Source organism: Odontesthes bonariensis, chromosome 18 (assembly GCF_027942865.1).
Source record: "Odontesthes bonariensis isolate fOdoBon6 chromosome 18, fOdoBon6.hap1, whole genome shotgun sequence".
NCBI lineage: Eukaryota > Metazoa > Chordata > Actinopteri > Atheriniformes > Atherinopsidae > Odontesthes > Odontesthes bonariensis.
This window is the reverse complement of record NC_134523.1, coordinates 21873581-21887970: the sequence shown is the minus strand read 5'-3', so window position 1 is coordinate 21887970 and position 14390 is coordinate 21873581. Positions and strand designations below refer to the sequence as shown.

Here is a 14390-nt window from a genome sequence, read left to right as displayed (position 1 = left end):
TCGTATCACTGGTGTTTAAAAAAGATAGAAATTGTGCAAATAGTTTCTCTCACATGCTCCTTTGCTTGTGTTCTATCATAATAGTTTTCGATGTGTATACATATATATACAGTATATACATATATATATATATAATGATATACATATATGTCTGCAGAAACTATTAGAGTAATCAAAGCTTCAATTGTTTAAAATCATTGTCAAATTGAGCTTTTTTAGAAAACTACAACAAGATAAATGTTTTTAAAATCTTATGGTATTGAGAGGATGTGCAGATTTCTTCTTGAGTATTAAATCGCTGATAATTAGGATTTTGATTTTAAATGTATTTTCACTTTTTTTTTTAATACACATAGTTGAGACGGTTGAGATGCACAATTAACCTGAGGTCAAAGGTCGTGGGAGTAGTATATTTCATGAACTGTCACTAATTACTCCTTATTGCTTTTATATATAAATCTATCAGAAAAATAAGATTAATATGGATTTTGACTGGATGAGATGGATGAATTAATCTTTAACTGTTTAATAACCTCTAATGTGTGTGTCCTCAGTGAACTGTATCAGTCTCTGCAGCTGTCGGTTCAGTTTCTGTTCAGGCTGACTGAGGGAGGTTTTTGCACGACTGTTTTTTACTGTGTGAACAGCAACTGACTGTTGATGTAGTGGTAACTCTGACAGTAATAAACTGCAGCATCTTCAGCCTGAACTCCACTGATGGTCAGAGTGAAGTCAGAGTTTGATCCACTGCCTATAAAACGATCTGGAGTCCCTGATGCTCTGCTGCCAGCACGGTAAATGAGTAGTTTAGGAGTTTCTCCATCTCTCTGTTGGTACCAGGCTAAACAGTGGCCGTTGCTATCAACATAAACATTCTGACTGGTTTTACATGTGATGGTGGCGGAGCCTCCCACAGCAGAGCTCACTGCTCCAGGCTGAGTCACTGTGACCTGACCTCTGGACTCTGAGGATACAGAGACAAAAACATAAAGCAGCTTCATGCTTTTGTCGGCTTCATTTCAGAGGGACGGATGTTCATAGAGGAGAGGAGTTTGATTCTCTGGACTTTACCTGTGAAGCAGCAGCAGAGGAGAGTCCAGATGAGGACGCAGATCAAAGTCATGTTTCTGATGAGGAGGATTTCTGTGGCTTCTGGTGTCATGAAGGTCAGCTGTCAGTCATCCAGTGTTCAACTCTCAGGACTATAAACTCTCCCAGAGCACTGGAGCATGGTGCTGCTGATGCAAAGTGGCTCTCTATGGAAATGCTCTGACTGACTCCAACATTTCTTATCATCAAGAAATTGATTAGAAACTGTAAATGATTTCTTTAAATGTTTCTGTTCTAATTACTTATTCATTTATTTTTTGTCAATTTGGAAATAAATAATATATAATTTAAATTAAATGTTATTTTTTTATTATTTGAAATGTATCAACGAATTTTAAAATTCATGTGTAAGGATTAACAGCCAATTCATACAAGTATTCACTGAAAACTTCTTTATTTCTATTTTATCATACTTTAACTTTTTGTGAAATATTATGTGTACAGCTTGTTTCATTCTAGAAATGTAACAGATTTCATTAAAAAAAAATTGTAAAACCTAAATGAACCAAAAGAAAAAAACTCAAGTCATGTCTTGTATGGAACTTCTTTCTCCTTTAGTATCATTTTTGGTTTCAGTCCTGACTACCGGGTGAAACTTTTTTTTGTAATATCACAATATTATCATCTTTCCTAATTGTTTGGGAGGCAATGAGTGTAATCCAAATATTAAAAAAAAAAAATAAAATAAATTTTAAAGATATCACGTGTCCACGACAGTATAAATTAGAATTTCATACATGTGAAACTAAACCACGATAACAATCAATAAATTCAATGAAAATATCTATTTCAACATAAGAACTGGCAGTCAGTCTCATACTGAAGCCACGCATCGGTGATCCCCAGAGTCCTAAGGCTCACTGCCATAGGCAGAGGATGCCATGACCACTGGCTTATTGTCAAACCACTTAATGACAGCAAGTTCAGGAGGACTTCGTCTGACCACCATCTCAGATGCCCCTCTTCCTTTCTTTTTGATGGCCTTCTCCCCTGTAATATTGCACTCCTTTGGAATTCTGTTCATCACAAGGGTTCAGATTCCTGACACTCCCTTTGCCATCAGACGGTCCAGGAGGTTGACGGTCGTAAAGAACCTGTCAAAGAACAGGTGGGTTCCTTTGGGAGCGGATTGGACCAGATGGAGGACAGCTTGTTCTCCAATGCCCTGTCCCTCTGTGACTCTGAAGGTGGTCTTGCCTTGGTAGACCACAAAATCTAACACCATACCAGTTGGTGTGGCGAAGACAAACACTTTCAGTCCAGTTGGGTATGGTTTGCCCCTAACATACTGCCCAACAGGGCAGCGACCAGTAAATGGAATCATTTGCTCATCAGTGGGAAAATGTCTTGTTAGACTTAAACATCCTTGCCTCATTTAGTCTCGGAGAGGCCTGACTTTCCACAGGAGATCTTTGCTTTTGTCCTCATCAGACACGTCAAGGTCAATGATAATCTTAATGGAATTTCTTAGTTTGTAGAACTGATTTCTGGTCATGGATTCTTCTACTATTTGAACTCTGGTGTGTGAGGCCCAATACATCTGAATGTTTGGATAACCTAGGCTAACCTTTCTCGATCTTCCTCATCAGACAACTCAAAATCTGAGTTTACTGAAACGATCTGCAGTAAAATTCTCTCTGCCTCTGTCAGTGAATCCCTTCCATCTTTTTTCAAAATTCCAGAACAAAATGGATCAAATAACCACAAATGTCTGCTACAGAGGACATTTTTTAAACGATGAAACTTTTCAATAAAATATTGTTAAATTATTCTAGAAAGTGATTTAAATAGAGATCTACCAGTAAATTAGACTGTCTGAATCTTTCATATCTTGCCAGAGTATTTATTATTTAGTAAAATAAATGATCATCAGTCTAAAACGTTGATGAATATAAAGATGATTTAAGTCATGAATTGTAAATGCTAGATACAATAATACACAGCGTTATTATGTGTTATATGTTCATATATTTTTATTTGTTATCAACTCATAAATTCATCATGTTTATTGATCTAAATCAAAATATTGTTAAATTGGAAGATGTAGAGTTTTCTGCTGGGCCATCCAGTCATTCATCTATGAAAATGGGGAAAACTCAGGAGTGCATTTATGTTTTCTAACTGGATATTGCTGAGATGATGGTAAGTGATGGGGATGATGAGGTCAGAGGTCATGAACAATTTTCTTTATGGATTTTCCCATGTTGTTGTCCCACTTTTTTTAAATCAGTCAGATGAGAAACAAAGTAATAAAATATAAATGGATGATTCACAATTTAAGTAATATCTATTTTGCTTTACAGAATTGTGTGTGTGTGTCCTCAGTGAACTGTATCAGTCTCTGCAGCTGTCGGTTCAGTTTCTGTTCAGTCTGACTGAGGGAGGTTTTTGTACGACTGTTTTTCACTGTGTGAATAGTTCATATGTGCTTGCGTTAAATTCCCCCTTACAGTAATAAACTGCAGCATCTTCAGCCTGAACTCCACTGATGGTCAGAGTGAAGTCAGAGTTTGATCCACTGCCTGTAAAACGATCTGGAATCCCTGATGCTCTGCTGCTAGCACGGTAAATGAGCAGTTTAGGAGTTTCTCCATCTCTCTGTTGGTACCAGGATAAACGGTGGTAGCTGCTCAAAACATAAACATTGTGACTGGTTTTACATGTGATGGTGGCGGAGGCTCCCACAGCAGAGCTCACTGCTCCAGGCTGAGTCACTTTGGCCTGGATTTTACACTCTGAGGATACAGAGACAAAAACATAAAGCAGCTTCATGCTTTTGTCGGCTTCATTTCAGAGGGACGGATGTTCATAGAGGAGAGGAGTTTGATTCTCTGGACTTTACCTGTGAAGCAGCAGCAGCAGAGGAGAGTCCAGATGAGGACGCAGATCAAAGTCATGTTTCTGATGAGGAGGATTTCTGTGGCTTCTGGTGTCATGAAGGTCAGCTGTCAGTCATCCAGTGTTCAACTCTCAGGACTATAAACTCTCCCAGAGCACTGGAGCATGGTGCTGCTGATGCAAAGTGGCTCTCTATGGAAATGCTCTGACTGACTCCAACAGGGAGTTGTCTTATCAATCAGGATATTGATCAGAAACTTTACAGTGTTTTCCTGATATAATCTTTTTTTTTTTTGGAATTTCTTTTTCATTGTCAAAATTTAAAACCTTCATAATTTGATGTTGTTTTTTTCATTGATCAACAATTGTTAATAATCCTGCTCAATATTTCTCTGATGGACTCTACAATGGATCTGGCTGCACGGCAGAATCTTTCAGTGCTTTACCAGTTTATCTGTACACATGTTGTTAAATATGTCTGTCATTTACATTCATAAATGTATTATTTTATAATGAATTGAAATATCCTGTTTATTGCTGAATGTGTAAAGCACTTTGACATTAACTTTGTATTTCTCAAACATTTAAAAAGTTCTGCAGTTTGTTTGTTTCAGAGTCAGAGAGTCGTGTCGAACAAAACGTAGAACCCAGAAATACTGCAACACTGAGAGAAGCTGAAAAGTGAAAAACACTTGGACTATAACACCATCCTTCACCCCTTCCTGTCTCCTTATCAGCATTTCTGAACATGTTCAACATGAGCTTTATTGCATTTGTGACAATTTCATCTAATAAAGATATATGCATGTTTAAGTACAACACTTTGGGTTAATTAATGAGATTTGTTATCAGCGTCTCTTATTAGTTCATTCATGGGGTCATAATATCTCTCCTTCTGTTAAAATGTTTCATAAGACGGCATCAAATGAGTCCATCTTTATTTTCACAAACATAAAAATACTAAATATATAAAAATCTGATGTGAGACATTTGTTGCTCTGTGTTTTCTTCAGTTCCTATTTGAGCTAAAATTCTAGAAAACACAAAAAGTTTTGGTGAGTTTGTTTGTCTCAGAGTCAGAGAGCCGTGTCTCTGTGCAGTCAGAGGTTTTTGTACGGCGGCTCAATGAGTTTGTATCACTGTGGTACACGTTCGGTGGAGGAACCAGACTGACAGTTAACTGTAAGTACATTTTACTCTCCTAATAGCCTGAAATGTATAGCTCCTTCTTTATTTTTTATTTCATAACCAGAAAACTGTTCATTTATGAAAAATATATGAATAAATGTAATTTATATGTTTGCAGTAATTGTTGATGAGTGAGTGAGACGATATATTCGGACACACTCAAAAGTCTTCTCTCTGTTACTCAGGAAATTTTAAGCTTCTGAAAATTGGTGACGCCTGAAAATAATTCTTACATGTTACATGAACAGTAATTCGTAAACAAAGTTAACAAGTTGAAGGTTATTCTCAAACGCTTTACTTTTTCTCTCCACACTTAATATCTGTGTGAATGAACATTTCACAGGGACTAATTCTGTGTCATTTATAACAATTTAGTCAAAATTCGGAGCCATGCTGATCTGGGCTGCACTTTTATCTAACAGCATATAAACATTTCAGCAGGAGAAAAGTGATGCACTACTGTATGAGGGATACTGATTAATGTCATTTCTTTAAAAAGGTTGTTTTATGATGCAAAATAACAGAAAATACTGTGAGAGAAATGACTGTAAAGGAGGAAAATCCTGTTTTTTCCACGTAATTTTGCAGTCGCTAAAGTCAGAAGCAGGAGAGGGTAGAAATGATAGATTTATATAAACGTGTCGAAATGATTTGTGAAATGAATGAAAAACTTGTTTTTGATGTAAACAGGTGATACATGACATGAAGGCTGACGATCTGGTTTGAAAATTGCATTTATGATTTTAGATTGTACCACACTGACTGAAATAAAACTGAAAACATCTGAGGAACAAAAAGCTTTAAACCTTTTTATATTTAGTACTGAAACCTGTCTGTTGCAGTGGTTCAGCAGTGAAGCCCGTCTGTTGCCGTAGTTACCGAGCTCAGAGAAGGAAGTGAGATATTAAAAAGCTGCTGCCTCTCAACATGTATCCTCTCTTTCTCCAGTGGGTCAGGTCCCTCCCACCCTGACAGTGTTGCCCCCCTCCACTGAAGAGCTGCAGCAGGGGAAGGCCACACTTGTGTGTCTGGCCAACAAGGGCTTCCCCTCAGACTGGAGTCTGTCCTGGAAGGTGGACAGCAGCAGCAGCAGCAGCTGGGAGCAGAAAAGGAGCCCCGGGCTGCTGCAGAAGGACGGCCACTACATCTGGAGCAGCACCCTGAGGCTCCCTGCAGACCAGTGGGAGAAGGTGGGCTCTGTGACCTGTGAGGCCAAACAGGGCTCCCAGACTCCAGTCTTACAGACACTGAGGAGAGACCAGTGTTCCCAGTCCTGATCCCACTCATTGGGACTCTGATATTGAAGTTACTGTTTTTTCTTTCAGTCTTTACTTTTCAACACGGTCTCTGTCTCTTTTCTACAGTAACCATTTCATGTCTTCATCATCTTTTAATACCGTAATTGTTCTCATTGATTTTTATAACTGAGATTTCCCTGATTAAATAAAAAGCCTTTTCATCAAAACAAATGTTTTTGTTTGTGTTTTAATGAAAGAAACAATGACCCCACCAGTTCCATAAAGTCCACAGACATACCTAATAAAATATATTTATTAATTTAGATTAAAAAATAGCTGAACAACGTGAGAAAGGAATTATGAGCTCATGTCATACAGTGTTTGTTTCAATAGAAAAACCCAGAATGGCCATTTAAATTCAGCCTTGATAGAAATGACTTAATCCAATGTTCCAACTTTTTGTGAGTTTGTAACTCGATGAAAACCTTGTAGTTATCAAGCTGATTGTTCTGTTGAAGAATTTTAATCAAAACATCTTAAATATGATAAAAGAAGCATGTCAGTAGGAGAAACATTTGTGCTGAAATATGTAGATAAAAATCCACACACTGTAGGAACTGTGAGTAAAGCTAAAATGCCTCACAGAAACATGCTACTGTAGGATCCTGAACAGTACATTCTGATTGGTTTACAACATCAGAGTATAATTATCATCAGTGATCTCTATATAAAGGCTGATTCATGTCTTTAGTGTAAACAATCTCACAGAAACATCTAATGTGTTCTTAAACTCTTCCACAGTCCTGGAACAATGTTCTTCACACTCATTTAAGAATCTGTTGGTCGGCTGTTCCCTGATGTGATGATGATCTAATCTCCAGGTCAAAAGGGACAAACGCATTTAACTACAGAGGAAGATTACATGAGAATAAAACAATTACAGCATTTCTTCTGCTCGTGTCTCAATGTGACCTTTAAACTGCATCAATAGATATTTGTAAGCAGCCACAATAAAGACTGTAGTGAGCTGATCTGACAACATTCCCTCTGGAAATGCTCTGACTGACTCCAACAGGGAGAATTTATACAAGTATTTACCCAAAACTTCTTCATACTTAGTTTAATGTGCTGGAAATGTTTGAGGAAGAACTTCTGTAGTTTTTTAGTTTCCTAAAGGAAAAAGGTTTTCTCTGAGGAAAAACAAATAAACAAAAGAAAAAAAAAACATGTTGTTTGGAACTATTTTCATGTTTGGTATCTTCTTAAACTTAAGAAGTCCCATTGTTTCACACTCTGAACTGGAAACAGTTATTCATACATTTATTTCATCACAACCTGATTATTGTAACTCTTTGTTCGCTTGTCGAAGCAAAAACACCTGGGAACATCTGTAGATTGTTCATAACGCTGCCGCTTCTAACTGAGCCGTCTACACACTCACATGTCACACCTTTGAAAATTAAGATTAAGATTTTTATTGTCATGTAGATACAGGAAATACACAAAAATATTCCTTCACATTTAACACATCCAGGTTGGCACCTGTTGAACACACACATGCACGGTGTCACACACTCATGGAGACAGATGCCTTACACACTGGGGCAGCAGCCATTCACAGCACCCAGGGAGCTATACTGTCAGCCCTCCAGCTGTCAGTTGACCAATGTTTTGAACGGTGAGATCCAGAACGGTGAGAGTGGGAACTGACCTGCCAGCCCTCTGGTTACTGGATGATCCACTCTAACCACTGAGCCACGGCGGCCTGGTTCATCTGCACTGGCTCCCCACCAACTTCAGAGTCCACTTTAAGGCATTCATTTTTACTTTTAGAGCTCTGCATGGACAAGCAGCTGTACGTCAGAGATCATTTACATTCATACATCCCCAGTAGGTCCCTGAGGTCGTGTGATCAGAGCCTGCTAACTGTGCATCATACAGGTGTGGGAACTAAAGGAGACAGAGCTTTTGCAGCAGTGGCCTCCAGACTTTGGAACTCTTTCCCGCTGAGACTGGATAATCTCTTTTAAACAGGAGCTGGAAACTCATCCTTTTAAACTTCCCTTTGGTTAACTATTGCTTCTTTATCTTGAAAGGTGCTTATATAAATAAAGTTTCACTTAACCTATTTAAATGTAAAGAAAGTGTTTTGGGATGAAATGCTCAGAGGAACAGGAACTTCAATTTCTTGTTGATACACTTCACTTCATGTAATGACTTGGTGTTTTAAGTATTAACTGAATGGAGCACCAGCTTCTGTATGAAGACAAATTATTCAGAACCTAACTGAGTTATTACTAAGTTATGTTAAGAAAAAGATATCTGAAAGCTTTAAAACCTCCTTTGTATTGATTTCCAAATATCCAACATAAAATAAATCAGCAGAACAAAGAAAAGGAAAGAGATGCCTAAACCTATGTTGAAATGATCAAGGCTATGAAGTTATATGACTTCAAATTCTTCATTTTTACTCGGCTGTATTTGGATGCATTCAGTATTTAATTTTTCCAAGAAATGTTTTAAACCTCAAAGGTTTAAATAAATGAAAGCATGCTGAGAGATGGTTTATTTACGGAAAAATGTGAAAAGTAGTTATGTGCTTCTATTAATAAAGAAAGAGAGTGTGAAAGTTAGGATTCTTTTGTGTGTTTGAGTGTGTGTGTGTCCTCAGTGAACTGTATCAGTCTCTGCAGCTGTCGGTTCAGTTTCTGTTCAGTCTGACTGAGGGAGGTTTTTGTACGACTGTTTTTCACTGTGTGAACACACCACCGCTGTGGTAACTCTGACAGTAATAAACTGCAGCATCTTCAGCCTGAACTCCACTGATGGTCAGAGTGAAGTCAGAGTTTGATCCACTGCCTGTAAAACGATCTGGAGTCCCTGATGCTCTGCTGCTAATATAGTAAATTAGCAGTTTAGGAGTTTCTCCATCTCTCTGTTGGTACCAGGCTAAAAGGTTGGAGCCATAAACATTCTGACTGGTTTTACATGAGATGGTGACGGAGCCTCCCACAGCAGAGCTCACTGCTCCAGGCTGAGTCACTGTGACCTGACCTCTGGACTCTGAGGATACAGAGACAAAAACATAAAGCAGCTTCATGCTTTTGTCGGCTTCATTTCAGAGGGACGGATGTTCATAGAGGAGAGGAGTTTGATTCTCTGGACTTTACCTGTGAAGCAGCAGCAGCAGAGGAGAGTCCAGATGAGGACGCAGATCAAAGTCATGTTTCTGATGAGGAGGATTTCTGTGGCTTCTGTTGTCATGAAGGTCAGCTGTCAGTCATCCAGTGTTCAACTCTCAGGACTATAAACTCTCCCAGAGCACTGGAGCATGGTGCTGCTGATGCAAAGTGGCTCTCTATGGAAATCCTCTGACTGACTCCAACAGGGAGTTGTCTTATCAATCAGGATATTGATCTGAAACTTTACAGTGTTTTCCTGAATGAATCTTTTTTTTTTTTTCTTTTTATTGTCAAAATTATTTTTTTTTTTCAATCCTCATAATTTTTTAAAAATTTTTTCATTGATCAACAATTGTTAATAATCCTGCTCAATATTTCTCTGATGGACTCTACAATGGATCTGGCTGCACGGCAGAATCTTTCAGTGCTTTACCAGTTTATCTGTACACATGTTGTTAAATATGTCTGTCATTTACATTCATATATGTATTATTTTATAATGAATTGAAATATCCTGTTTATTGCTGAATGTGTAAAGCACTTTGACATTAACTTTGTATTTCTCAAACATTTAAAAAGTTCTGCAGTTTGTTTGTTTCAGAGTCAGAGAGTCGTGTCGAACAAAACGTAAAACCCAGAAATACTGCAACACTGAGAGAAGCTGAAAAGTGAAAAACACTTGGACTATAACACCATCCTTCACCCCTTCCTGTCTCCTTATCAGCATTTATGAACATGTTCAACATGAGCTTTATTGCATTTGTGACAATTTCATCGAATAAAGATCTATGCATGTTTGAGTACAACATTTTGGGTTAATTAATGAGATTTGTTATCAGTGTCTTTTATTAGTTCATTCATGGGGTCATAATATCTCACCTTCTGTAAAAAATGTTTTATAAGACGGCATCAAATGAGTCCATCTTTATTTTTTTTGTCTCAGAGTCAGCGAGCCGTGTCTCTGTGCAGTCAGAGGTTTTTGTACGGCGGCTCAATGAGTTTGTATCACTGTGGTACACGTTCGGTGGAGGAACCAGACTGACAGTTAACTGTAAGTACATTTTACTCTCCTAATAACCTGAAATTTATAGCACCTTCTTTATTTTTCCTTTCATAACCAGAAAACTGTTCATTTATGAAAAATATATGAATAAATGTAGTTTATATAATTGCAGTAATTGTTGATGAGTGAGTGAGACGATATATTCGGACACACTCAAAAGTCTTCTCTCTGTTACTCAGGAAATTTTAAGCTTCTGAAAACTGGTGACGACTGAAAATAATTCTTACATGTTACATGAACAGTAATTCGTTGACAAAGTTAACAAGTTGAAGGTTATTCTCAAACGCTTTAGTTATTCTCTCCACTCTTAATATCTGTGTGAATGAACATTTCACAGGGACTAATTCTGTGTCATTGATAACAATTTAGTCAAAATTCGGAGCCATGCTGATCTGGGCTGCACTTTTATCTAACAGCATATAAACATTTCAGCAGGAGAAAAGTGATGCACTACTGTGTGAGGGATATTGATTCATGTCATTTCTTTACAAAGGTTGTTTTATGATCCAAAATAACAGAAAACACTACGAGAGAAATGACTGTAAAGGAGGAAAATACTGTTTTTTCCACGTAATTTTGCAGTCGCTAAAGTCAGAAGTAGGAGAGGGTAGAAATGATAGATTTATATGAACGTGTCGAAATGATTTGTGAAATGAATGAAAAACTTGTTTCTGATGTAAACAGGTGATACATGACATGAAGGCTGACGATCTGGTTTTAAAATTGCATTTATGATTTTAGATTGTACCACACTGACTGAAATAAAACTGAAAACATCTGAGGAGCAAAAAGCCTTAAACCTTTTTATATTTAGTACTGAAACCTGTCTGTTGCTGTGGTTCAGCAGTGAAGCCCGTCTGTTGCCGTAGTTACCGAGCTCAGAGAAGGAAGTGAGATATTAAAAAGCTGCTGCCTCTCAACATGTATCCTCTCTTTCTCCAGTGGGTCAGGTCCCTCCCACCCTGACAGTGTTGCCCCCCTCCACTGAAGAGCTGCAGCAGGGGAAGGCCACACTTGTATGTCTGGCCAACAAGGGCTTCCCCTCAGACTGGAGTCTGTCCTGGAAGGTGGACAGCAGCAGCAGCATCAGCTGGGAGCAGAAAAGGAGCCCCGGGCTGCTGCAGAAGGACGGCCACTACATCTGGAGCAGCACCCTGAGGCTCCCTGCAGACCAGTGGGAGAAGGTGGGCTCTGTGACCTGTGAGGCCAAACAGGGCTCCCAGACTCCAGTCTTACAGACACTGAGGAGAGACCAGTGTTCCCAGTCCTGATCCCACTCATTGGGACTCAGATATTGAAGTTACTGTTTTTTCTTTCAGTCTTTACTTTTCAACACGGTCTTTGTCTCTTTTCTACAGTAACCATTTCATGTCTTCTTCATCTTTTAATACCGTAATTGTTCTCATTGAGTTTTATAACTGAGATTTCCCTGATTAAATAAAAAGCCTTTTCATCAAAACAAATGTTTTCGTTTATGTTTTAATAAAAGACACAATGACCCCACCAGTTCCATGAAATCCACAGACATACCTAATAAAATATATTTATTTATTTAGATTAAAAAATAGCTGAACAACGTGAGAAAGGAATTATGAGCTCATGTCATACAGTGTTTGTTTTAATAGAAAAACCCAGAATGGTCATTTAAATTCAGCCATGATAGAAATGACTTAATCTAATGTTCCAACTTTTTGTGAGTTTGTAACTCGATGAAAACCTTGTAGTTATCAAGCTGATTGTTCTGTTGAAGAATTTCAATCAAAACATCTTAAATATGATAAAAGAAGCATGTCAGTAGGAGAAACATTTGTGCTGAAATATGTAGATAAAAATCCACACACTGTAGGAACTGTGAGTAAAGCTAAAATGCCTCACAGAAACATGCTACTGTAGGATCCTGAACAGTACATTCTGATTGGTTTACAACATCAGAGTATAATTATCATCAGTGATCTCTATATAAAGGCTGATTCATGTCTTTAGTGTAAACAATCTCACAGAAACATCTAATGTGTTCTTAAACTCTTCCACACTCCTGGAACAATGTTCTTCACACTCATTTAAGAATCTGTTGGTCGGCTGTTCCCTGATGTGATGATGATCTAATCTCCAGGTCAAAAGGGACAAACGCATTGAACTACAGAGGAAGATTACATGAGAATAAAACAATTACAGCATTTCTTCTGCTCGTGTCTCAATGTGACCTTTAAACTGCATCAATAGATATTTGTAAGCAGCCACAATAAAGACTGTAGTGAGCTGATCTGACAACATTCCCTCTGGAAATGCTCTGACTGACTCCAACAGGGAGAATTTATACAAGTATTTACCCAAAACTTCTTCATACTTAGTTTAATGTGCTGGTAATGTTTGAGGAAGAACTTCTGTAGTTTTTTAGTTTCCTAAAGTAAAAAGGTTTTCTCTGAGGAAAAACAAATAAACAAAAGAAAAAAAAACATGTTGTTTGGAACTATTTTCATGTTTGGTATCTTCTTAAACTTAAGAAGTCCCATTGTGTCACACTCTGAACTGGAAACAGTTATTCATACATTTATTTCATCGCATCCTGATTATTGTAACTCTTTGTTCTCTTGTCGAAGCAAAAACACCTGGGAACATCTGTAGATTGTTCATAACGCTGCCGCTTCGAACTGAGCCGTCTACACACTCACATGTTACACCTTTGAAAATTAAGTTTAAGATTTTTATTGTCATGTAGATACAGGAAATACACAAAAAATTCCTTCACATTTAACACATCCAGGTTGGCACCTGTTGAACACACACATGCACGGTGTCACACACTCATGGAGACATATGCCTTACACACTGGGGCAGCAGCCATTCACAGCACCCAGGGAGCTATACTGTCAGCCCTCCAGCTGTCAGTTGACCAATGTTTTGAACGGTGAGATCCAGAACGGTGAGAGTGGGAACTGATCTGCCAACCCTCTGGTTACTGGATGATCCACTCTAACCACTGAGCCACGGCGGCCTGGTTCATCTGCACTGGCTCCCCACCAACTTCAGAGTCCACTTTAAGGCATTCATTTTTACTTTTAGAGCTCTGCATGGACAAGCAGCTGTACGTCAGAGATCATTTACATTCATACATCCCCAGTAGGTCCCTGAGGTCGTGTGATCAGAGCCTGCTAACTGTGCATCATACAGGTGTGGGAACTAAAGGAGACAGAGCTTTTGCAGCAGTGGCCTCCAGACTTTGGAACTCTTTCCCGCTGAGACTGGATAATCTCTTTTAAACAGGAGCTGGAAACTCATCCTTTTAAACTTCCCTTTGGTTAACTATTGCTTCTTTATCTTGAAAGGTGCTTATATAAATAAAGTTTCACTTAACCTATTTAAATGTAAAGAAAGTGTTTTGGGAGGAAATGCTCAGAGGAACAGGAACTTCAATTTCTTGTTGATACACTTCACTTCATGTAATGACTTGGTGTTTTAAGTATTAACTGAATGGAGCACCAGCTTCTGTATGAAGACAAATTATTCAGAACCTAACTGAGTTATTACTAAGTTATGTTAAAAAAAAGACATCTGAAAGCTTTAAAACCTCCTTTGTATTGATTTCCAAATATCCAACATAAAATAAATCAGCAGAACAAAGAAACGGAAAGAGATGCCTAAACCTATGTTGAAATGATCAAGGCTATGAAGTTATATGACTTCAAATTCTTCATTTTTACTCGGCTGTATTTGGATGCATTCAGTATTTAATTTTTCCAAGAAATGTTTTAAACCTCAAAGGTTTAAATA

At 38.0% G+C, this 14390-nt stretch overlaps 2 gene segments (V, D, J or C); both read left to right on the top strand.

Moving 5' to 3' along the window:
* The first annotated feature begins 4355 nt into the window (after positions 1-4355).
* On the top strand, positions 4356-6583 carry LOC142368263 (Ig kappa-b4 chain C region-like). The segment is given in 3 exon segments: positions 4356-4385; positions 5049-5130; positions 6085-6583. Coding segments are annotated over 3 exon segments (441 nt in total).
* Positions 6584-10066: 3483 nt separating this feature from the next.
* Positions 10067-12060, top strand: LOC142367905 (Ig kappa-b4 chain C region-like). The segment is given in 2 exon segments: positions 10067-10607; positions 11562-12060. Coding segments are annotated over 2 exon segments (489 nt in total).
* Positions 12061-14390: the final 2330 nt, after the last annotated feature.